We start from the raw sequence: 25980 nt of genomic DNA, 5'->3' as shown, positions 1-25980 counted from the left end.
AGCCAATCGTTGCTGCTAGATTTAATGGATTGGAGGGAAAAAAAGGACCTTTCAAAAGAATTTTAAATATTTTTAGGCCATAGGGGAAGGCTTTTCCTCCGGCGATAATAGCTAAAAGTCATGTAAAATAGCCCACTCTTGGCATGATGCTGCTGGACGCATGTGTGCTTGTGGCAGGGGATGTTTATCTGGCCATCCTGCATTAACACATTTACCCCCTCGCCTTAAATGAGGTCATAATTCTCTAAGGGTAAGGCCTTGGTAATGAAATTGACATTTAGCAGCCGCACCACAGTCTATTAACTACAATAAATTTAATTTGCAACAGGCCCAGAAGTGAGCTGGGCTGCAGAAAGAGAGAAAGAGATGAAAAAAAAAAAAAAAACAGCAAACCGGCGGCCCTGGTGTTTATTACATGCGCTGGCCACAAGTACATTTGCTAAAATAAGACCTCTCGTGTTCTCTTGTGTAACTATAACTGCTTTTGCTCTGCCTGCTAAACGATCAGATAAGACAACATAAAAAATAGAATACAGCAGATTTAGTGTTTCCAAACTCACGTTTTTTAAATAAGGGTCTGCTTCCCTATGCAGTGACACTATATGTAATTTCAGGAATATAGTTAAAGCTGAAACAAGGTTGCCTACAGCTTTCATGAAAAGATTTTTGGCCAATAGTTCACCCAAAAATGAAAATTCTCTCATCATTTACTCACCCTCATGTTGTCCCAAGCCTGTATGACTTTCTGTGAATCATTTCGATGAAATCAATCAAATGCATGAGGCAAGGCATTTTACTGCCATCATTTTCACCACACTAAACAATATTGCCCTGAATGAAGTTTTATCAAAAGCTAGTGTACTTGTTTACCAAGGAGTGAAAAGCATTTTTTTTTTCTGTTTTTAACAATATTATATTTGTTGTCATTAATGTTGGAAACAGTTTTTTATTCAATGTGTGTTAGTGTAGGTTTATTGCAGATTATACAACATTTGACGTGAGTTTAGGATCATGCAACTTGTGTATTTTAATATGACTACTGGATTGGCATTGTTTGTCTAATACCTAAAGAGCCAAGAGCTTAAACAGTCCTGTCATCATTAGTCTGTTGGGCAACTTGGTAAAAATATGTTGTGAATTTACTTGTTTACTTGTCATCATATGATATTCATGTGATTTTATAACCAGGTGGCATTTCACTTTTGACCTAGTCATGATCCAATTTTGAGAAAGATCACTTCTGTCAAATGTTTACCATTTTCAGTTTATATTATATATTTATATATATATATATATATATATATATATATATATATATATAAAAATCATGTTTTCATGCCTCACACAGTGATATATACATATATGTTTTTCACTTCAGTGGTGTTCCAGGTTTTAATATAGTTTTGCCTAGCTGTGAAAATAGCCGTAGTCCTTTCAGGAGTTCTTACATAAATGTAAAAATAAATAAATAAAAAAAAAAAAAATTCATTACGTCATGTACAGTGCTAATAAACACAATGCATTGGAAATGACATAGTGGTAAAAAATTCTCTTGGGCATTTTTAGTGGACAAATTAACTAGTGAAATGTGCATTGTAGGAGAGTTTATTTATATATATATATATATATATATATATATATATATATATATATATATATATATATATATATATATATATATATGTATATACACAGTGGGTACGGAAAGTATTCAGACCCCCTTAAATTTTTCACTCTTTAAGTTTTAAGTTTTTTTCCTCATTAATGTACACACAGCACCTCATATTGACAGAAAAACACAGAATTGTTGACATTTTTGCAGATTTATTAAAAAAGAAAAACTGAAATATCACATGGTCCTAAGTATTCAGACCCTTTGCTCAGTATTTAGTAGAAGCACCCTTTTGATCTAATACAGCCATGAGTCTTTTTGGAAAAGATGCAACAAGTTTTTCACACCTGGATTTGAGGATCCTCTGCCATTCCTCCTTGCAGATCCTCTCCAGTTCTGTCAGGTTGGATGGTAAACGTTGGTGGACAGCCATTTTTAGGTCTCTCCAGAGATGCTCAATTGGGTTTAAGTCAGGGCTCTGGCTGGGCCATTCAAGAACAGTCACAGAGTTGTTGTGAAGCCACTCCTTCGTTATTTTAGCTGTGTGCTTAGGGTCATTGTCTTGTTGGAAGGTAAATCTTCGGCCCAGTCTGAGGTCCTGAGCACTCTGGAGAAGGTTTTCGTCCAGGATATCCCTGTACTTGGCCGCATTCATCTTTCCCTCGATTGCAACCAGTCGTCCTGTCCCTGCAGCTGAAAAACACCCCAACAGCATGATGCTGCCACCACCATGCTTCACTGTTGGGACTGTATTGGACAGGTGATGAGCAGTGCCTGGTTTTCTCCACACATACCGCTTAGAATTAAGGCCAGAAAGTTCTATCTTGGTCTCATCAGACCAGAGAATCTTATTTCTCACCATCTTGGAGTCCTTCAGGTGTTTTTTCATGTGTCTTGCACTGAGTAGAGGCTTCCGTCGGGCCACTCTGCCATAAAGCCCCGACTGGTGGAGGGCTGCAGTGATGGTTGACTTTCTACAACTTTCTCCCATCTCCCGACTGCATCTCTGGAGCTCAGCCACAGTGATCTTTGGGTTCTTCTTTACCTCTCTCACCAAGGCTCTTCTCCCCCGATAGCTCAGTTTGGCCGGACGGCCAGCTCTAGGAAGGGTTCTGGTCGTCCCAAACGTCTTCCATTTAAGGATTATGGAGGCCACTGTGCTCTTAGGAACCTTAAGTGCAGCAGAAATTTTTTTGTAACCTTGTCCAGATCTGTGCCTTGCCACAATTCTGTCTCTGAGCTCTTCAGGCAGTTCCTTTGATCTCATGATTCTCATTTGCTCTGACATGCACTGTGAGCTGTAAGGTCTTATATAGACAGGTGTGTGGCTTTCCTAATCAAGTCCAATCAGTATAATCAAACACAGCTGGACTCAAATGAAGGTGTAGAACCATCTCAAGGATGATCAGAAGAAATGGACAGCACCTGAGTTAAATATATGAGTGTCACAGCAAAGGGTCTGAATACTTAGGACCATATGATATTTCAGTTTTTCTTTTTTAATAAATCTGCAAAAATGTCAAAAAATTGTGTTTTTCTGTCAATATGGGGTGCTGTGTGTACATTAATGAGGAAAAAAAAAATGAACTTAAATGATTTTAGCAAATGGCTGCAATATAACAAAGAGTGAAAAATTTAAGGGGGTCTGAATACTTTCCGTACCCACTGTATATATATATATATATATGTACTGTGTGTGTGTGTATATATATATATATATATATATATATATATATCTCTCTGCAGTAAATGTACACAAATTGATGATTGAAAAGAGAATCATCAGTTTATTCTATACTATGTCCCATACTATGTGTGTGTATGTATCGGTGTGTTTGTGTGAGCATGTCTGTATGTCACTTGGATGTATGGCTCTGGAGTCAGTTGCTTTGGTAAGTAAAATCTTTTAAATCTCCGGGCATTCTCTAGCCTGTCTGTAAGGATCAATACAGCATGTGTACAGTCATTTTGAGGTTCTCCCTAATGGCCACTTCATACAGCCAATAGGGTTTGGCACGAGTACTTCTAAGTGACACCAATGATCGATCATGAAAACAGTGATCGTCATGATTGTGTGCCGTGAATTTTTACTGAATTTAAATATACATTAACAGCTTCACACGTGTGTCAAAAAGGGGCCTGTTTTTTTTATTTTGTTGTTAGTTATGATTTTCTGTATGGTGTGCAGCATGGTACAAAAAATGGCCCATTTGTTCTTGACATCAATACTATCTACTAAAACATGAGCACTAGTTTGAGAACACAAAAGAGGCTGTTAAAAACTACTTAGGCAGGAAACCTTTGGATAGGTCACCTAAAAATGAAAATTGTCATCATTTACTCTCATGTCCTTCCAGAACTGTATGACTATCTTTTTTGTGTGAAACACAAAAGAAGATATTTTGAGGAATTTCTCAGAAGACCGTTTGACTTGATAAGTGGTTTTTTTTTTTTTTTTTGTCTTTTTAATCTAAGTCAGTATTCACCATTGCTGTTTGGTTTCCAAATGTTCTTCAAAACAGCATCTTTTCCCACATCATAGTAGCTGGACCTTCTTTTCTTCACTTACAGACATGACATAAAGACAAAAGGACAAATTATGTAAACCAAACCAAACCAAATCTAACCTGACCACTCAAAATATAAACCATTGACTTAAGACTTTATGTAGTAAATCAAAGGAGGGCACGATCAGTTTTAAATGCTGATTTTTTTTTTTTTTTTTTTTATAAATGTGCTCAGTAATGGGATTTTGATCATTTTTACCAAAAAATCTTTAAAACTTAAAATCAAAACACCACCAGCTGCTATACGAAAATGCGTGGTCAAAGCAGCTGAGACAAAAACATTGGTTCATGCTTGGTACATGTAGTGTTCTGGAAGAGCAGAAATGCATGTATAGATTTTTTTTTTTGTTGTTGTAATTTTAGTTTTGAGCTGTAAAAATAATGAATATGCAAAACACTGAAACACATAATGAAAAGGCCTAAGACTTCTGTCTGATGTAGAGTTCCCACAATGTATAGCTGATTTCAGGTTTTAGTATCCTTGTGAAGATATTTGGTCATGCAGTATAAGTTAAATCTTTACACCCACACAAACACATTGTCAAAAAATCTTTGTCTACAGGGACACAGTAAACATTGTTTTAATTAATATCTAATGGTTTCTGTGATGGTTGGGATTAGGGGTCCCAATAAACCACACTTGTGGCCTTTGTACTTGCCTACTTGTGTTGCGTACTTCTGGTATTTGGCCACATTGTGCAAGTACTCCATGAATTATGAGTATGTGAATTTGGATCTACGCATGACTTTTACACATTTAGGACCAGATTTACTAACAGTTTGCGCCTGCGCAAACCCTCTTTTGGTGTTAAAACTACTGTCAGGATTTACTAAAGACCCGCAGTGCAAAATTAGCGCTGAAAAGGCGTGGACTGAGTTGTTTTTGTGGCTGATATCAGACATAGTTGGAATTCAATGAATTTAAGAACTTTGGTTGTGAGTAGTCCACCCAAACACCTTCCTCAATCCAGCCCTGATTGTAGTGGGACAAATGGCATAATTGCTTGTGGAATTTGTTTCTGCAATTTTCATGCAACATCCATGTTGAGTTGAAGGTTTAATCAATCTTGATCAGTGCCACAATGGTTGCGTTTCATGAATTACGCCTTTTGGAGTTTGAACCCATGATCTTTTGGCCAGCCCAGCATGGATGTAAGCTAACCACTGAGCTAACAACTAAGCCAACCACTACTTTGGGCTGGTTTTGCTTTTTTTCATTTGTTTTATATGCTTTTTTTTAGTTTATATGTATTTTTGGGATGTGTGTTTCTTGAAGGTCTCGTTCCCGTCACCGAAGGTCTCGCAGTGGCAGCAGTGGTCGGTCCAGCAGGAAACGTAGTCGCAGCAGAGAACGAGATCGTGGCCAGCGCAGAACTCGAGACAAAGACAGGACACGAGACAGAACTAAAGACAAAGACAAAGAGACGGAGAAAGTCAAAGATAAGGAAAAACAAAGGTAATACTTTCTTTTTGTGCCATTTAAATTTCTAGGGTTTTTTTTTTTTTTTTTTTTTTTTGCTCTCCCTCTGTTTTTCTCCATCATGCACACACAGAAACACACTCCCAAACTGTACCAACCCATCAATATATCAATCTCATGTCTGAACGAAATCTTATAGTTTAAATTCAGCTGAGAGTTTAGCTCAATCGTGTGGTAGGCCTCATCCATCCAGCCTGATATCTGCCCTTCAAACTCAGTGTATACACCATCCCGCTGGGCGTCTAATGCATTTCCTTCTATCACTGTCTTGATTTATACCCCAGTGTAATATGCGTGAGCAAGAGCTAACTGCATTTCCATCCCCGCTCTCCTGTTTGCCCCTCTCAAGCTCCACCTAGACTCTAGAGAGAGATTTTACTCCAAGACAAAGTGTTCTCCATTCCAGTTCCAATGACAACAGTCAGCAAGACTGAACATATTGGGTGAACTTATTACTACACAGAAACATCAGTAATTATAGACGTGCAAAATCTATTCAAGATGTTGTGATTTTATCAGATTTCTGACATTCTGATGTTTGGATGGTTCTAGAAATGTTTCCAAATAAAGATATACATCTGACTAAATGACAGCAGTAATTATTACAAGCATCATTATGCACTGTAAACCCGAATAAGTTGGCAAAACTCAAAAAATTGAGGCAATCGATTACATCAACATTTTTAAGTTAAGCAATTCAAAGTTTAAGTAAGCAGAACTGGCAGATATTTATTTTGTACTCAAACATTTAAATTGTTCTTAAATTGAAATATTTAAGTAAATTAATTCATACATTTACAGTAACTTTAATTTTATCATGTAAACTTAGTTAGCTATAACTAGCTAATACAGAAAATGTTAACTTGTTAATTTGTTAATTTGCATGGTATAGTACTTGCTGAATGAGTACAGCAATGTAAAACATTTATCATATCTGCTCTCAAACCAAGTTGCATACACCACTTGTCACCATGATGGTAACTCTTTAAAAACCCATATTAGCAGAAACTCTTCTAAATTAGCATAACAAAACATTAATCACTACTAAATCTCCCACTTAACATTAATCTTGCACAAAAAAAACCCCCAAAAAAACATTACATAACACTTAATTTTAGCATTTACTCTCCCTTTCGAGTGCCGTGGACAAAGCATGCTGGGAAACAGAAATCCCAGCTCAGTTTCGGTTAAACTTAAGTTCGTCTAAATTAAAAGAAATGAGTTCATAAAACTTAAAGATAAGGAAACTGTTCAGTTTACTTAAAATATACCAGTTCTGTGAACTCAAAAGAAAAAGAAAGTGCTAAATACTCCTAAAAGTTCATTTGACTGAACTAATTTAATTTAAGTTTGCCCTACTCAAACCTAGGGCTGGGTATTGTTCAAAAATTTTCGATATCGATACCGATACCTTGACTTCGATACCGATTCCTGAACGATATCTTTTTCGATACCAATTTTATAAAATCTGTTTTAACAAGATTACATTACCTCAAAAAATCTTTGATTTTATATTATTTTGTTGACTTTTTTTTTTTTTTTTTTTTTTTTTTTTTTTAATAACAGGCTCAAAGATTAATTGGAATGTTATTTTTATTACTTGGCCCTACCCCCGGATTATCTATCTATCTATCATATAATATATATATAATATATATATATATATATATATATATATATATATGTATGTGTATATATAATATGTATGTATATATATATATATATATATATATATATATATATATATATATATGTATGTGTATATATAATATGTATATATGTATGTATGTGTATATATATATATATATATATATATATATATATATATATATATATAATATGCTTTTTCAGGAGAAAACCGTTTAAAAAAATGTCTGCTCTGAGGGTGTGGTTGATGCTTGCACACAGTGGCAGTATCAGGAGGATGCTGATACCCCTTTTCCACCAGAATTGTTCTCTCCTTTTCGGAGATAAACTGAAAGTGAAACCGTTGATTCACTCGCTCTCACACTCAGGGTCTCTCTCGTGCGCATAGTTTTACATATTTAGATATAAATAATAATGTAGTGCAACGTTATTACATAGCTCTACGAGACAGCAACAGCATTTCTCTGCCCACTCTCCCCTGCTCCGTTCGGAGGTATCGAAATTTGCTACTGAATGACAAGACAGTTTTCGATACTTGATAGTATCGAGGCAACTCGGTTGGTACCTAAAAAGTATCGAATTCGATACCCAGCCCTACTCAAACCAATTAATAATTTTGAGCGTTAGGGTTTTCAGGTGTAATAAGTTAATAAGGCCACTTCCCTCACAATGCCTATGAAGCCCCTGTCCATGAAAGTTGATTGGCTATGAAGTAACCCACTAAAGAAAACATAGTCTTGAGAGAAATTGTTGAGATTAGTGACATGATAAAGACAGGTCTTCTTTCCTCAGGGATACATAGCACCACATCTTGGGCCTTAGTTTTAGCCATTCGAAAAAGTGAGATAAATCTGTATTGATAAACTTATTAACATTTAACTAGGGGTGGGTGGTATAATGATAAACACAATAAACCAGTAGAAATTTGACAACTCGTATAAAAATGGTCTCATCTCATACTGTGCGTCTGTGCGTGTTCTATATTTTGTTTCTCTGCAGCTTATATGTCCTAGGGGTGTCAATATATGTAATTGTGGCTGTAATTAGGGGATGTGGCTGCGATGACATTAACATAATGGAGGGACAAACACAAATGAGCAAACACAGGGGCCGTTATCTTAAACACTTTAGACCCTTGGGACCCCCTGCCATAATCTGAGCTACAATCTCCAATAACTCATTCACGCTAATATGTTTGATCACTTACACACTTTCCTGTAGACACATCAGTCTTCACTTTCACAACCATCTTTATTTATTAGCAGCTTTTATCGAATGTTTAAAATCAAAGTTGGTTTATTGTAATTTCGCTTTCATGACATCTGGAGGTAATATAGATTTGATGGTCTAGAACTTTTAAGGTTTGTTTGATTAGGGTTGGAGCTAAACTCTGCAGGAAAGTGAATCTCGAGGGCCAGAGTTAAGAACCCCTGGTTTAGAACATAGATTGGTTTGTGTAGAACCAGTTGGAGTTCTATATGTAAGCATATAGTATACTGATGCAGGCAGCAACTGGGAGCCAGTGAAGTAATCTAAAGAGGTGTAATGTGCATTCTCTTGGGCTCATTGAAGACCAAAGACCATAAGATCAAAGGTATAGGCATGTACAAGGTCAGGGTGACATAAGAAGTACTTTAGGGCCAATTAGGGCTGGGCGATATGGCTGAAAACTGTATCACGATATCAGTGTTTCATATCGGTCGATATCGATAATTATTGATAATTTTTTCTGACCCATTTAAAATAAGGACCAGGAGAAAAATATATTACATTTAAACATTTTTATTTTAAACTTAACCTTCCTCTGATCATAATCCCCTCAGTTATTAAGACAGAAATGTCAACAACCATGGAAAACTCAAATAATTAAAATGTTGTGCGGTGTTGCAGCTACAGATGTTGTTGGTTGAATACGGCTGTGCTCCAAAGGGTGAGCGCGGCTAAGGTGGTACATCAAGTTCGTGGTATTACCAGTCTTGCGTAATTTGCAGACGACATTGGTCTGACTACGGTCAGACTTATAATATCCAAAAAACTGCCATACTGGCGAGCTGACTTTTCCTTTTTTATTTACAATTTCCTCGCTCGCTGCGGCACTCATTTTCTGCTTATTAGTTGCCGGTTACTGAAGAGGAATCCAGCAGACCAGCACGAGACAACGATATGGCGCAACCAAACATGATACTGTTACATGATTGGCTGTTAGCGTGTCACTCCCTACGTTGCTAGGTTACCAGAGAGCGAGTGCCTTTGTTAATGCAACCAAACTTGCTTCGCAACCTCTGTTTTCTTCCGACGAAGAATAAAAAAAATATCGAACGTTTTATCGAACACATTTTTTATTGATATCGATCACGTGTCTATCGCGATACATATCGTTATCGTTTTATCGCCCAGCCCTAGGGCCAATAATACATTTCTACACTGTTTACAGTAAGGCTGTTTTTGTATTCCACTACATTATTTTTCAGGGTATCATGCATGTTTTGTTTTAATTACTAATAGACAGATGAATAAATAGAAAGATAGACAGACAGACAAAAGTCCTATTCAGATGGTATTAGTTTTATATGAGGAGGTAGGTTATTGTATTAATTTCCCAAAACTTCATCATAGTTTTAATCCCATCCTCGTTGACCATCTCAGTAATCGTTAGACATTTTCCTGGACTTGCACGTTCATGTGCCAGTAAAAATTAAAGTGTATTTTAGCACTATAAAATGGCCTGTAAAAACAACCACGGGTAATAGTAGTCCTGTGCAAATACACATACTAGTAAAAAGCTAGTGAAGTTCCCCAAGTGTCTGAACTGGATGTTGGTCATTAAGACAATACCAGAAAATGAAGAGACAAGCTTGGCAGTTGCCTATGGACTTACGGACTTAAGTAATCGTTAAGTAAATTGTTTCTATAGTAGCCTAATATTAATGCTAGAAAGCATATGCACTTGATTTTTTGTTTTTTAAATATTCTATTATAATCTGTTCTATTCTATTCTATTCTATTTCATCATTAAAATCTATTTTCATTCATTTTGAGTGAGGGGCCAGGATAGCCAGGATATAAAAATACAAACCCGATTCCAAAAAAGTTGGGACACTGTACAAATTGTGAATAAAAAAGGAATGCAATAATTTACAAATCTCATAAACTTATATTTTATTCACAATAGAATATAGATAATGAAATGTCATGCCAAATATTGGCTCATTTTGGATTTCATGAGAGCTACACATTCCAAAAAAGTTGGGACAGGTAGCAATAAGAGGCCGGAAAAGTTAAATGTACATATAAGGAACAGCTGGAGGACCAATTTGCAACTTACTAGGTCAATTGGCAACATGATTGGGTATAAAAAGAGCCTCTCAGAGTGGCAGTGTCTCTTAGAAGTCAAGATGGGCAGAGGATCACCAATTCCCCCAATGCTGCGGCAAAAAATAGTGGAGCAATATCAGAAAGGAGTTTCTCAGAGAAAAATTGCAAAGAGTTTGAAGTTATCATCATCTACAGTGCATAATGTCATCCAAAGATTCAGAGAATCTGGAACAATCTCTGTGCGTAAGGGTCAAGGCCGGAAAACCATACTGGATGCCCGTGATCTTCGGGCCCTTAGACGGCACTGCATCACATACAGGAATGCTACTGTAATGGAAATCACAACATGGGCTCAGGAATACTTCCAGAAAACATTGTCGGTGAACACAATCCACCGTGCCATTCGCCGTTGCCGGCTAAAACTCTATAGGTCAAAAAAGAAGCCATATCTAAACATGATCCAGAAGCGCCGGCTGTTTTCTCTGGGCCAAGGCTCGTTTAAAATGGACTGTGGCAAAGTGGAAAACTGTTCTGTGGTCAGACGAATCAAAATTTGAAGTTCTTTTTGGAAAACTGGGATGCCATGTCATCCGGACTAAAGAGAACAAGGACAACCCAAGTTGTTATCAGCGCTCAGTTCAGAAGCCTGCATCTCTGATGGTATGGGGTTGCATGAGTGAGTGTGGCATGGGCAGCTTACACATCTGGAAAGGCACCATCAATGCTGAAAGGTATATCCAAGTTCTAGAACAACATATGCTCCCATCCAGACGTCGTCTCTTTCAGAGAAGACCTTGCATTTTCCAACATGACAATGCCAGACCACATACTGCATCAATTACGACATCATGGCTGCGTAGAAGAAGGATCCGGGTACTGAAATGGCCAGCCTGCAGTCCAGATCTTTCACCCATAGAAAACATTTGGCGCATCATAAAGAGGAAGATGTGACAAAGAAGACCTAAGACAGTTGAGCAACTAGAAGCCTGTATTAGACAAGAATGGGACAACATTCCTATTCCTAAACTTGAGCAACTTGTCTCCTCAGTCCCCAGACGTTTGCAGACTGCCACACAGTGGTAAACATGGCCTTGTCCCAACTTTTTTGAGATGTGTTGATGCCATGAAATTTAAAATCAACTTATTTTTCCCTTAAAATGATACATTTTCTCAGTTTAAACATTTGATATGTCATCTATGTTGTATTCTGAATAAAATACTGAAATTTGAAACTTCCACATCATTGCATTCCTTTTTTATTCACAATTTGTACAGTGTCCCAACTTTTTTGGAATTGGGTTTGTATATCAAACTGCCCCTTTTGGTGAATAATCATTTAAACAATTGGTTATGTCTTAAGTGAAAGTAAACAGTTGGCAGAAAATTGTATTTGGATCCGTGCATTAGTTCTTAAAGTGACAGTAGCATAAACCTACTGTTGTCCGAGTATTTCATGTTAATTCAAACAACACTAGATAAAGAGAAAATCACTGCTCTTGACTGAGTAACTTTAGTAGTTTTAAATAAGGGTTTATACAAGCAAGACTGTTCACTGTTATTTTACATTTGATTACTTTATTCAATTTCTGTAATTAGCATTTATTACTACTAGGGATGCACCGTTAGGATTTTTTGGGGCTGATACCGATTTTAACAAACAACTATTGGCTGATACCGATATTTGTCACTTGCTTTCTTATTTTTATCATTAACATTTGTCATTAAAATAGAATCAGCAAAGTAAAAAAAAAAAAACAAAAAAAAAAAAACATGCATTGTTATACTTGCTAGTTTTGTTGCGTCATCAAATAATTTCTAATGAACATGGATTAGATCCATTTAACATTCAGCAGCAGAGTGGAAACAATATTTGCTCTTTTTGGACTAGAGAAGAAATGTTGAGTTCTGAAACTTACATTGTCAAAATATCCAGGAAAATTTAATTCCTCATAACATGACCACTTTAAGTTTCGACTTTTTGTTTGGTTGATATCAGGTCAATTAGTCAAAATGGGCAACACCCAAAAATATAACTGGACATTGTTCAGTTCCCTGAGGGTCACGTCTGTGGGTCATGTCCCACAGAGTTTATTTCCAACTGTAATCAAACACACCTGCCTGTAATTTTCCAGTAAATTTGAAGATGATTAACTGGTTCATGATTGATTAGAGTTGTGATAAATTCTGCAGGACATGGCCCTCCGGGAACAGAATTGAATAGCTTTGGCTTACATTTTTTGATTTAACACATTAATTCTTTTGATATGAGGGTCTAAATATGGCAACTTTTGTGCAAATTGGATGTACTACATGGGAGGAGTTTGAAAAAAATGTATTGGCTTTAATGCATTGGCTTTAATGGGTTGTTGATATTTTGAGGCAACTGAAAACGACTGCGCCATTGACCAACAAAAACCTGGTCTAAAGTCAATGACACAGTATTTTTTTGTTATTTAAAGGGCGCGTTACTAATATGCGCCTATAAGCAGGTGCACAATGTGCGAACACTCTGCTTGTTACACACACAGGGACGCGCAGCAGCACACAAACAGGCCAAATATTAAAAATAAAAGGATTACAATATAAAAGATTATTATGTAAAAAAAAAAAAAAAAATGCTTACATGTCTTAATGGATAGTCATTGCATTTATCAGAATTACCTGTTTGCAGTAATGACGAATGAAATTGGCTAATTATTTGACCAATCATGGCAATTCACACATGTATTTAAACTGACTCGTCAGGATGAGGGTGTCTATATTCTGCCATGTAAATAGCAATCCGCCATGGTGCAAGCACACCTGGCTTTTAAAGGGAATGGGAGATGACACTGATTGATTTATTGCACGTTACGCCCCAAAACACACCCATGACTTATTAAGACACTAGGTTCAGACCATGCGCTCAGATCGTTAAAATAGGGCCCAATGATTGTGGCTCATATGGTTTCTGATGACCAGACAGTTTTAGAGCAGATAAAGGGGGAAAAAAAATAGTACAATTGCAATAGTGTTCCAGCACATTTGTGACAGTACAGTAGACACGCTAATAGTATGTTGGCTTGACAAAGCGGTAGTTGGGTAGTCAGGAAAGTTTCTATGCTGCCAGGGAGTTTTGGATAGTTGCCCAGGGTGTTGCTATGTGGTTTCTGTTGTGTTCTGGGTGGTTGCTAGGACTTTTCCAAGCAGCTGCTAAGGTGTTCTAGCATTTTTGATACTATACAATTGGGTAAAGAAAAACAAATGCTGAACTCTTTCCCCTCCATTGACAGAATTTTCCGTCATTTATGAGACAACGCTTCCCCGCCATTGACAGAATTTTCCGGATTTCTGTTTTCACTCTTATACAGTGGGGGCACTATTACACCTCTTTTGAAAGAGTTACAGAATCAACTGATCAAAAACAGGTGAAGAAGAAGAAACAACCGATAGCATATCTAAGCAGATGCATATGTAAACATAGCGTAATTATCAACATAAAACAGCATATAAATCAAAACTGCCTAATGTTAACAAATGAAATGTCGACACAGGATGAGCTACAGGACTGTGAAGCTTTGGGGGTATTGATGGACTCAATCTACTCCATCTATGCTTTGATCGTCATTGTGAATCTGATCCAGACGTAGTCTTTGACAAAAATGTGATTTTTCTCAGCTTTTTGATCAAAATGTTTATTTTTTTTATGAAACTTACATTCAAATGATGATTAAAAAAGATTGCATGAAGCTAGAATAAAACTTTTTGTTTGTTTGTTTAAAATCAGAGGGTCTATTCTTACTTTTGATATATTGCATGTTCAGATATTCATACAACAAAATATTCTGGGGGCCATGAAACTTTTGTGAAAATGATCAAAAAATTCTGGTGCTGGCTGGCAACTTTTTTTCAAAAACATGGCGGTGAAAGAGTTAAGATGCAAGTTGTGCTGTCTACAAGAGAGCAGAGTTTGCCAGTTTGGGTGCTGTATAGGCTGACTGCAACATGAGAAAAGAGTGAAATCAAACTATACATTTGGTATAGGCAGTGATTTCTCTTATTTTAAAAATATTATCAAGCTTTTTTTTCAGTCTGCAGTTTAATAAAATATTTATAAAACAACAACAACAATAAAATGGTTGCCTGTAGGTTATAATGGCACCTGTTTCTGAATATTCCCTTATTTTAATAGTCTACTGCAGGGTTTCCCAAACGGTGGTTTGCATGTTGATGACAAGCTAACTCCTCCATGCTGCACTGTGTGTTTCAGAGTGATGCGTTTCACTGTGTTCATTTACATGAGTGCAGCTTATGATCCAGTGTTTTCAGTGTCTCAGAGTGCCACAGTTCACAATAAATGCTGCTCCACACATGAATTCCATCTCTGCATGTCGCTTTTAATGTGTTCTTATGAACATGACTTGTGTTTCTGCTGTTGACCTTCAATGATTCAATTCAACCATACTAATAAACAAAAATGACTTAAATAAACATCACAACAATCCAGAATGGCAGTACAGCTGAAAACTTTGTTTGAACAGCACCCTCTACTGTACAGGCATGAATTTGCATTTCCTTCAGACTGAGGCTTATTCATTTCACTTTCGGTACTTTTTACAGTAACTAGTAGTGTAACTAATTACTATTAAAGGGTTAGTTCACCCAAAAATGAAAATTATGTCATTTATTACTCACCCTCATGTCGTTCTATACCTGTAAGACCTTCGTTCATCTTCAGAACACAAATTAAGATATTTTCGATGAATTTTGATTTTGAATCAGTGGTTCGGATCACGTAAACGAAGCCTTGTTTACTGAAATCGCATGACTTTGGCCCTCCAAACCACTGATTTGAAAAAAAAAAAAGATTTGTAAAGCTTCGAAGCAGTGTTTTGAAATCGCCCATCACTAGATATTGTTGAAAGGTCGTTATTTTGTTTTTTTGGCGCACAAAACGTATTCTCGTTGCTTTATAATATTACCACTGTAGTCACATGAACTGTTTTAAATATGTCTTTAGTACCTTTCTGGATCTTGAGAGGTTCAGTGACATTGCTGGCAATAGAGGCCTCACTGAGCCATCTGATTTCATCAAAAATATCTTAATTTGTGTTCTGAAGATGAACAAATGTCTTACAGGTGTAGAACGACATGAGGGTGAGTAATAAATTACATTATTTTCGTTTTTGGGTGAACTAACCCTTTAATATTTCCGTAATAATATTACAGTTACCATCCATAAAACAGCTCGTTACTTAGTTACTTTTGATGCCTCAACCACTACTGATTTGAAATCCAACAATCCAATAATTCCTAGATTTATTTTCATAATTTTCACGACTTGCACACGCACAGGCACATGAAGTCACCAGTGCAGCAGGTAGGCTTGGAATATGGAAAAGCTTACATTCAGTGGATGGAAATGTTGCCATTACATTGATTTTGTCCGGAGAAAAGATGATCTGAACACCGTTGTGTAAGTTGTGGCATTACTTTACTCTGGCATTGCATGGCTTGCCTTGCACCCACATCCCTCTGATCCCGAAATAAATTATATTACTATAATTAAAAATGTTTTTGAAAAATGAAACATTTTCTTACAAACTTATGTGATTTCTTTTGATAAAATACATCATGAAATATAATCGTATGTGAGCAACATAGAAATTATAGCTACAATTAGCTTCAAGCTACACACTGTAAAAAATATTCTGTAGTTTTTACAAAATAATTTTGGCAGCTGTGGTTGCCAGAATAATTTTGTAAAAAAAAAAATACAGAAAAACTGTAAACATTTACAGAACAAACTGTAAATTTTACAGAATAAACTGTAATTTACAAACAAGAAAATTTGAATGTAAACCAGTAAATTCAACAATACACACTACTACTAAAAATCTGTTTTATACCTTTAACATATACTGACAACCAGTTCATCACAAATAGCTTTTCCACGAGCTGAAGTATAAACTAATATAAAGAAGGTGCAAAGAGTGATTCACGCAAACGCAAAACACCATCATGGTAACCCACAACACTTACATAATGCAATAAACATTCATTAAACAACAGAAGATGTAACATAAAGCCCTAATGTACATGTAATGTAATGTAACTAATAACAAAAACTATTAAGAAACTTGATTTTTTTTAAACAAAATACTTTCAAATGTGGATGTCACACAGGGAATTGTGGGAATTAGTTTGCAGTTTTTGACTGTAAATTATACATTGATTTGTTCTTTTTTACTTCTAAAAAATTTAAAGTTTACAGCATTTTACTGTGAAAATTACATAAAATGTCTGGTAAGAGCTTTTACAGTTTTTCCCTGTATAAAGTGCAGGAACTTACTGTTAACCTTTTTTTTTTTTTTTTCCATAGTGTTTTTACAATATTTTACCGTTAAAATCACATTCATTTTTTACAGTGCATGACAATTAATGAGATTAATACAAGACTTCTACTTAAGACCATCACCATTGAGTGTTTGTAATAACTAATAACTTCTGACTGTGATCAATAGAATTTACATTATACAGTGTGTGTGTGTGTGTGTGTATATAAATATAAATATATATATATATATATATATATATATTTGCATGGGGCAACTGCGTGCCATGTACACATTCAAAAGCTGAGAACCATTTCAGAATGAGTTACTAATTATTGCTGTTTTATGCATTAGTTAGAGAAGACAGTAACTAATCAGTCAATTTAAAGGTGCCCTAGAATGAAAAACTGTATTTACCTTGGCATACCGTGAGTCTCAAACACCATTGTTTCCTCCTTCTTATGTAAATCTCGTTTGTGCAAAAGACCACTGAAAAACAGGCGAATCTCAACATAACACCAACTGTGATGCAACAGTCGGGATCATTAATATGTACGCCCCCAATATTTGCATATACCAGCCCATGTTCAAGGCAAGGCAGTATTAACGTCGTGGAGCTGCACAGCCGAATCATCTGAAGTTCTGCAGGTAGGCTATTGTGAAGCAAACTAGCAAGGACAATAGCGAAAATGGCAGATGGATCCATAATAACTGTTCATGATCCATGATATCATGATATATTTAGTGATATTTGTAAATTGTCTTTCTAAATGTTTCGTTAGCATGTTGCTAATGTACTGTTAAATGTGGTTAAAGTTACCATTGTTTCTTACTGTATTCATGGAGATCAGAGCCATGTCGTTATTTTCATTTTCAACCCGAAAATGCTTGCAGTCTGTATAATTCATAAACACATCTTCATTCTTATGGGAGTCTCTCCAACAGTGTGTAGCTTTAGCTCCGTTAGCCGTGCAGCACACTATCAAACTCATTCAGAATCGAATTTTAACAAACATCCACAAAATACATGCCATACTTACGTGATCTTATACGCTGCATCACGAACAGTTTGTAAAGATCCATTTTGAGAGTTATATTGTGAACTTCTGTAGCATTTATGCAGTGTTTAATCGACTTGCGAGCTTGGGGGCGGGGAGCACAAGCATTTAAAGGTGTACACACACCAAATCAGAGCATTTTTCCTCCCACCCCAAAATAGGCAGTTAAAACATGATATAATAAAAAAAAAAATCTATGGGGTATTTTGAGCTGAAACTTCAGACACATCCTGGGACACCTTAGACTTATATTACATCTTGTGAAATTGACATTCTAGGGCACTTTTAATATTGGTCCTCTTAGCAGCATGAAAAACTTTTATTTAAATTGTGAATAAATTATATGCAGAACGTGAGCAAGGAACTCAGAATTATATCTGTATGCTATATGGAGATGGATGCAGATGATCTCTAGGTGTTATTTTTATTACCATAAAGAGCTGATAATCAATATAATGACAACAGTATAAAGTTGTGAAAACTACACGACTAATGAGGATTATGATAATATGATTATGCTAATGCAGTATGTGTGTGTGTGTGTGTGTGAATCACACACCCATCAATCACTCTTAGGGTTTAGACACTGTTGTGCTGTGCTTAGGGACATATGCACTTTAAAAGCACTTCCCTGGTGCTTCCTGTTGGCTTTTCTCCTCAGATAGCCTTTTCATTTTTTCCTGGATTTTTTAGCATGTTGTGGTTTGTTAACCTGCTGTATGCACTCTGACACACAGACACATTTGAAGTGGTTCATGAGTGATTTGCATCCACGTTGCAGAACGTATGTGTGTGAGGATCAAAGGGGAAAGCGGCGTAGCGGGGGGGGCTTACAGACCCACGTGTGGTGTTGTTTTCATGAAAGATTTATCAGACCTCTAGGATGACAGCAGGCTTCTCCACACCCAGCACAATGTGTTTTCATGCAAAATTTATTGAAAAAGACGAGACATTGTAAAGCGATCTTGTTGCCTTTTAAGGCAAAATCGGTTATTGTGATGTGTGTCTGTGTGTGTGTGTTCCTACTTACTGATATATTGGCGACAAAATGTGCACCCAGACAAAATCTCCTTTTGGGCATGTCCTAATTTGTATAAATGGTATGTTTATTATTATTATTATTATTATTATTATTATTCATTCATTCATTCATTCATTCACATTTATTTGTATAGCGCTTTTCACGATATATATCGTTTCAAAGCAGCTTTACAGAGAATGCATGTCAACATTACAATTTGGAGACTGCAGTTAGCTAATAATGTAATAATTTAGGCGATTAACATACAATCACTGTTAGCAATTTAATTGAAGGTAGAAGCAAAGAGCTCCTGGAAAAATGAATTACATATTAACAATAATTAGGATATATAGAAAATTATTATTATTGTAAAATGCAAAAAGCGTTCTGTTAGGGTTAGGTTATAGTTTTTAGCAAAGTAAACGTGTGTGTGCTTTCAATATACAGTACTGTAAAAAAGTTAATCCAGTAAAAAAAATAAAAAAATAAAAAACGTTCACGGTCAATATAATTTAGCAAATGACATATGGAATGTGTGTAGGATTTGTAGAGCTTAAGTATGTCAAGTCTTTTAGATCAGATGCTGGTGGTGAGATGCAGAGCTTCAGAAAGAGTTCAACTGTATTAAAAAGTATTGTATACATCTTAGTTATCTTTTTTTTTTTTTTTTATAGGTATAAGAGTTGTATATTGTGTTTTTGTGCTAATATCGAAAATTACGTTCAGTTATCATTTTGTGTTCTAATTTTGAAATATAGCTGCAATCAGTAATATCATGATCATGAGAAGTGGAAGCATGTTGGCACGTCCTGATGAATTAAAAGAGACTAGTCTCATGATTTTAGTCCAAACCATTAAGTTAAAAAAGAAAGAAAAAAAAAAAAAAAAGAAGGAAAAACAAAAACAAACGAACTGGTCTTGAATAGTAGGTGGTTCTGCACTAAAAGTGCTCAGAATTTGGTGAAGGTGCCATGGGCTGAATGGTCGATTAGCCTTTGTTAACCTTGTAGCTGCTGAAAACTAATTGAAAGATATCAGCCATGATTCTGTCACTGTCCCCGTGGACAATAATGGCAACTCCCACAAAGACTCTACGTGCCAATTTTGAAGTCAGTCCATCCTTGGTTTTAGTTAAATTGTGAGTACGGTTTTTGTTCATCATTTCATTTTAGTTCCTTTGGTTTAGTTAAATTGTGATCACATTTTATTTATTTGTATATTTTTAGTTAAGTAATGAGAATGAATTAATACAACATGCTTATGTTTTAACTAAAATGAAAGAAGGAATTAATAAAAAGTGCTCAATGATTTCTTCTAATTAATGAACAGAGATATAGGCCTGTGTTATTTTTAGGGGTGTAACGATACATGGAGATACCGTGATATAACATAGGCTAATATATGCAGTAAACGATATGATTCAGGATATACAGTAGAGTCAGCTTACTGTATTTATAAGGTATAATTCACCCAAAAATGTAAATTCTGTCATCATGTACTCACCCTCATGTCGTTTCAAACCTAAGATTTTCGTTCAACTTCCAAACACAAATGATATTTTTTATGAAACCTGAGAAATTTCTGTCCCTCCATTTAAAATCCATTTCCTTAAAACTTAAAAGATCCAAAAAATGTCATGAAGGCATCATAAAAATAATCATTCGAGTGTTCTAATCCAAATCAAAGTCTTTTGAAGAGACACAATAGCTTTATATGATGAACAGATTTACAATGACTCGCATACTGTAGTAAACACGGACATTCAAATGCTTGCGTGATGCGTGAAAACAACATGAGAGTGAGTAAATGCAGAATTTACATTTTTGGATGAAATAACCATTTACAGTTTTGGAATAGTCATTTTGACACGCTTTGTGATTAGAACTGTGATTGAGTACATTGATCATCTAAAGCGCATACACGCTGAAACAGCACTCTTCAAAGTGAAAGCGCACACATAATTTAAATCACCATATCACATTTAGTTTTAGTAGTATGATTATTCAAAGCATTTTAGATGGTTTATTCTTATGTGTAAGTGCATTAATAGCGGGGTAGGCGGGACATAGCAAACACTGGGAGAGTCTGTAGTTTCAGTGACATTACTACATTAAACTACTATATATAATGTTGAATATAATGTATAATAATAATGCAATGGTGGAATATTTGTGGGTCCTGATAATAATAAAATTATAATATTTTAATAACAATAAATCTATTATTATAATATAATAATAAAAACCCTCTCTTCTTTATTTTGGCTTAAAATATCACGATAGTATCGTATCGTGAGTTCAGTATCGCGATTTGTATCGAATCGTGACATGAGTGTGGAGTTACACCGTTGGTTATTGTACACGTAATGTGCAGGAGTAATTATCTGTCCTGTTAAAAAAAGATAGATAAAAATAACAGCATGCATGACCTGTTGAAATGCATAGTGTCTTATTAGGAAATTATTAAATGTTATTTTTAACATTTGTATTTGTGACAAATATTAAATAATGTGGTGATGATATTAGCTACTACTTCACTTACTAATGCTTCTATGCAAAGTAAACCTCTTTTTCTTTATTTTATGGCAAGAATAATATAACATAGGATCCAATAAAATAAATAATACTGCACACCTGTTAAATATTTGTAATCCTGTAAAATCTAAAATACGGTGTAGTACTGTGTAGCCTACAGTAAAATGTAAGTACAGACCCACCCACACACTATTGCATTTAAGTTCAAAATAATATGAACTACTGTTTTTATTTATAGCTGACTGTAACCATTAGTGTCAATTTCATTAATGAAAACTATGACGAAAAATGTTTATCGACTATAGAATAACATGACTAAGAAGAGACGACAATAAGGTCATTAAACGATAACTGTGACTATATCAACAAGCAATATCACTGATGAAAAAATACTAAAATGTAGTTACAAAATAAATTTTAAAAAAAAAGAGACCAAAATCTCTTTATTTTTGTCGGGAAAAAAAAGAGGAGACAAAATATTACAGACTGCTGTACAAGCCTCTACATTGATCTTTCATGTTTTTGGTTGCCAGATGTCAAGAGTTTAAATCCCCCAATCAGAGCTTTTGTGTTTTCTTTTACTTAATATCTGGCAACCATGCGCACATGCAATCTCTACACTACAGAAGAAGTGTTGATGATCTGAAAACGCAGACAAACAAGTAAGCTGGAGTTCAGCGATCTCCATTTGAGATATTCTGCTCAAATGAAATTGTCATTCAGTTCTGTTCTTCTCTCTTCCTTCACAAGCTGCTTGCACTGTTTGCTCTGACTAAATCTGCCATCAAACATTCTTTGATGAACTGTAATAAATCCAAACATGGATCTCGACTATATTATTTGCAATTTTGGTTGCTGAATAAATGCACTTAAGCAGCTCTGTGTGACAATACAAAGTCTTTTTATTGTTGTTAGTAATAGAAAAACATTAATGTAACTTGTAATTATTGGAATTACTATTTCACTGTTTTAATTTTTGAGAGAAGTTTCTTCTTCTTTTTTTTTTTTTTTTTTTTTACCAATTTTTGTAATGTAGACACACAGTTAATTTATATGATTCATGGCCTATAATAAATCAGGAAACTAGATGAGGTAAAATAAACCATGCATATGAGTTTGTGCTTATAGGTGAAAATGTAATAATTCTGATGAAAAAATTCTCAAATGACATTTTAATTGTGAGTAAAATTATCATTATTATCAGTTTAACCATTATGCAGCATGATGAAAATGTGACTAAGATTTCATTGACTAAAGCTATGCTAAAATGCCCTGACATTTAGTCAACTAAAACTTGACTAAACAAAAACAGGACAAGGTTGACTAAATATGATGACTAAAAATGAACACCAGTAACCATCAAATCTAGTCTCAAATTTTGGCAAGGCAAGGCTAAACTTGCGAAAATGATATAGCACCACTTGCAAATGCATTTGTCGCAGAAACAGCGGTGGTAACTGAAGCAGCAAAATAATTATTCTGGTTGTAACACACATTCTTTTTTTATTAGATTTTATTACGTTTATTTTCACATTACTTTCTCCACGAGAAATATAAATGATGCTGACTTAGAATGTTCCCAAAAAGAGGCATAATTATGCTATAACTTTTTAAAAAGAGTTTTGGTTGTCACATTAACAAATGTTGAAGTGGTAGTCTTCCAGTTTTTAGATGTTTATTGTGTTTGATTTGGGGATGGACGTTGTGTGCGCGCGCGCGCGTGTGTGTGTGTGTGTGTGTGTGTGTGTGTGTGTGTTTGTTTGTGTGTGTGTGTAAGGACTGCTCTGGCCACTGCTAATCACAATGGAAACACCCCATGTGAGCGAAAGAAAGCTGGAACAATCCACTTACTGGCCTCTGTAATCTGGTTAACCATTAGGAGGTAGTTAAATCACACACACATGCCTGGAGCTTCTGGGCTATAGGACGGGCACATGTTGTCAAAGGTTGCCAAGCTTTTAACATGTTAGCATTTTCTGATTATGTTCACAATTCTTGTTTTACTGCCTTGTGGGGGTTTATTAGTTTAGTTTAATCATAACCACAATCGCAGTCACTCGCACACACAGAGATCCAGCCCTGGAGCGTGATGACGGCGCTCAGGCAAAACCAAATGAAATCCCACAATCCAATTAAAGTGATCTGCTCATGCTGAGCTGTGCAGTCGCCATCCACAACAAACTCATATCTAATCAGTAGTGCCTCACTACGGCCCACTTTTACGGCCGTTTCGCAGGGACGCACACACGCTGAGCTGTGCCTGATGGGCCTGTAATGTGTTTGCGTCCGTGGCTGCGCTGTTTTATGGGCCAGACAGACAGAGGGAGGACTGATTAGAACCGGAACAGCTGCTTATGAGATCCCGACGTGACAGACCTCTTTCTGGATTTAGGGGCGTTATGGAAATGTGCTTGTCAACACATCCACTTCCTCGTTTAGCTACAGTGTGTGTTTATTTCACTGTCCCTTGTCATACTCTCTCTCTCTCTCTCAAACAAACACCTTCCAGAAGACAGCGCTTCACATCAGTCCACTCCACTATAGTCTACAGTCATTTGACCTTAAAAAAGTAGGTTCAGCTCAATTGTTGTAATTGTTGGCTTTTTTAGATATTGTCATACAGTATTTTAAAGCAAGACTCATGCTTTCAGTAAATCATTTTGACTAGTGGTCAGCTAGTATTGAATATTTAGCATTCTTTTGTTATCAGCATCGGTCAGTACGTTTTTCAGTTTGGCCGGTGTGTTAAAAACGGGGCTTTTATTTTGACAGTGCTGAGAACACCAGTGCCTGGGTGTTCATTCTTCATTAGTTTACTGTCTTTATTCAACAGTTCTGTCAAACGGTATACGAAAAAGTATTGTGGCATTTGGTTTTCTATTATTAGGGATAGAAAGGCAAACACTTGTATTCCTTTCTCATTTACTGTCAGGGTGTACTCACACTAAGTGCTCTTAACCGTGCCCGAGCGCGTTTGACCCTCAAAGCCCGGTACGTTTGGCAAGTGTGAGCGCTCCGTTCCGTGCCCTGGCGCGGTTCGTTTAGTCGTCCCTGGCCCACTTGGAAGAGGTGGGCCAGAGCGCGGTTCGGTTGGGCTCGAGCGCGTTTCACATGTAGTGTGAGCACTAACCGTGCCTGAGCAGGGAACAGCTACTACTTTTGTGTGCGCTACTGTCATCGTTACGACGGCAAACATCTTTATTACTACTCTGATAGTACACTTATCAATTCATGTAATTCATTTGAGTGTATTTGGGTTTATAACGGGTCTGCTTTTCACCTTATTGATGATTAGGAATTGTAGTTTGCGAGTAAAGCTGCAAATTCCTCCATTAACGTCAGCTGCTGTAATAATCCTCTGATACGTGCAAGTGAAAATCGTTGCGCAGCATGAATGATAAATATATTAGGCAGTATCTTAGCGAAAGTGCATTTCTTCCTGTTTTCTTCCATGCAAAAAGTTGCATCGTATATGACGTAAGCGTGCTCTGGCCTGGAACATTAAGGGCAATATGAGTGCAGGCCAGCAGGGGAGTGGGGAGGGGAGACAAGTGCGCTCCGTCTCGGTTCAAGGCAACCGTGCCTAGTGTGAGTACACCCTCAGCATACAGCAAATAAGCATTTATATCATTTAAACAAGTCTTTGGTTATCTAATAAACATTTACAGGGTTAGTTCACCCAAAAATAAAAAAATTCTGTCATTAACCTTCATGTCGTTCCAAACCCGTAAGACTTTCGTTCATCTTCAAAACTGAAGAAATTAAGATCTTTCTGATGAAATCTGAGAGCTTTCTGTCCCTCCATTGACAGCTACGCAACTGACACTTTGATGCTTCAAAAAATTCATATTATAAAACTAATCCATATAAATTGAGTGGTTTGGTCCAAATTTTCTGAAGGGACATGATCACTTTATATGATAAACAGATTTAATTTAGGCTTTTATTCACATATAAACATTGATCAGCAAACATAAACAGAATAAACTCAACCAAAACTGCTTGACGCGCAAGAACAAACTTCTTCCGGAAGCTCAAATGTGCTGCATAACATGAGAATGAACCTCATGAGGGTGAGTAATTAATGACAGATTTTTCATTTTTGGGTGAACTAACCCTTTAATTTCACAAACCTTCCAAACTTTGTTGAATCCTTAGTTGAAGTGTGCGTTTGTAGCCTGCATAAACATTACAGAATCAAGGAATTGCCATCAGCTTTCTAAGATATTGGAATTGGCCATCAAAAAAAAAAAAAAAAGTGAAAAAAACAAGATTGATGGATCACTAATTTTGACTTGTACTACAGTTTGTAGAAACAAAATATCACATTGCCAAATGCATTTCCTAGCTCACCGGCAATGACCGGTGAGCTTCTGAAGAATTCACATCATCTTGCTTGCATCTGATCCAAACCTTTTTCTCAGCACATGAG

The 25980-nt window shown here is 36.0% G+C and overlaps 1 protein-coding gene across 4 annotated transcripts in view; it reads left to right on the top strand.

Annotated features, from left to right (window-relative positions):
• rsrc1 (arginine/serine-rich coiled-coil 1) overlaps positions 1-25980 on the top strand; it is a 165528-nt gene that overhangs the window by 29961 nt on the left and 109587 nt on the right. For all 4 annotated transcript variants that reach the window (XM_051862166.1, XM_051862167.1, XM_051862165.1 and 1 more), the window contains exon 4: positions 5456-5635. In XM_051862166.1, coding sequence (XP_051718126.1) covers positions 5456-5635 — 180 coding nt within the window. The remainder of the gene's footprint in view (positions 1-5455; positions 5636-25980) is intronic.

This window comes from Ctenopharyngodon idella, chromosome 15, assembly GCF_019924925.1.
Source record: "Ctenopharyngodon idella isolate HZGC_01 chromosome 15, HZGC01, whole genome shotgun sequence".
Lineage (NCBI taxonomy): Eukaryota > Metazoa > Chordata > Actinopteri > Cypriniformes > Xenocyprididae > Ctenopharyngodon > Ctenopharyngodon idella.
Note: the sequence above shows the minus strand (reverse complement) of the source record. Positions and strands in the feature narration are given on the sequence as shown.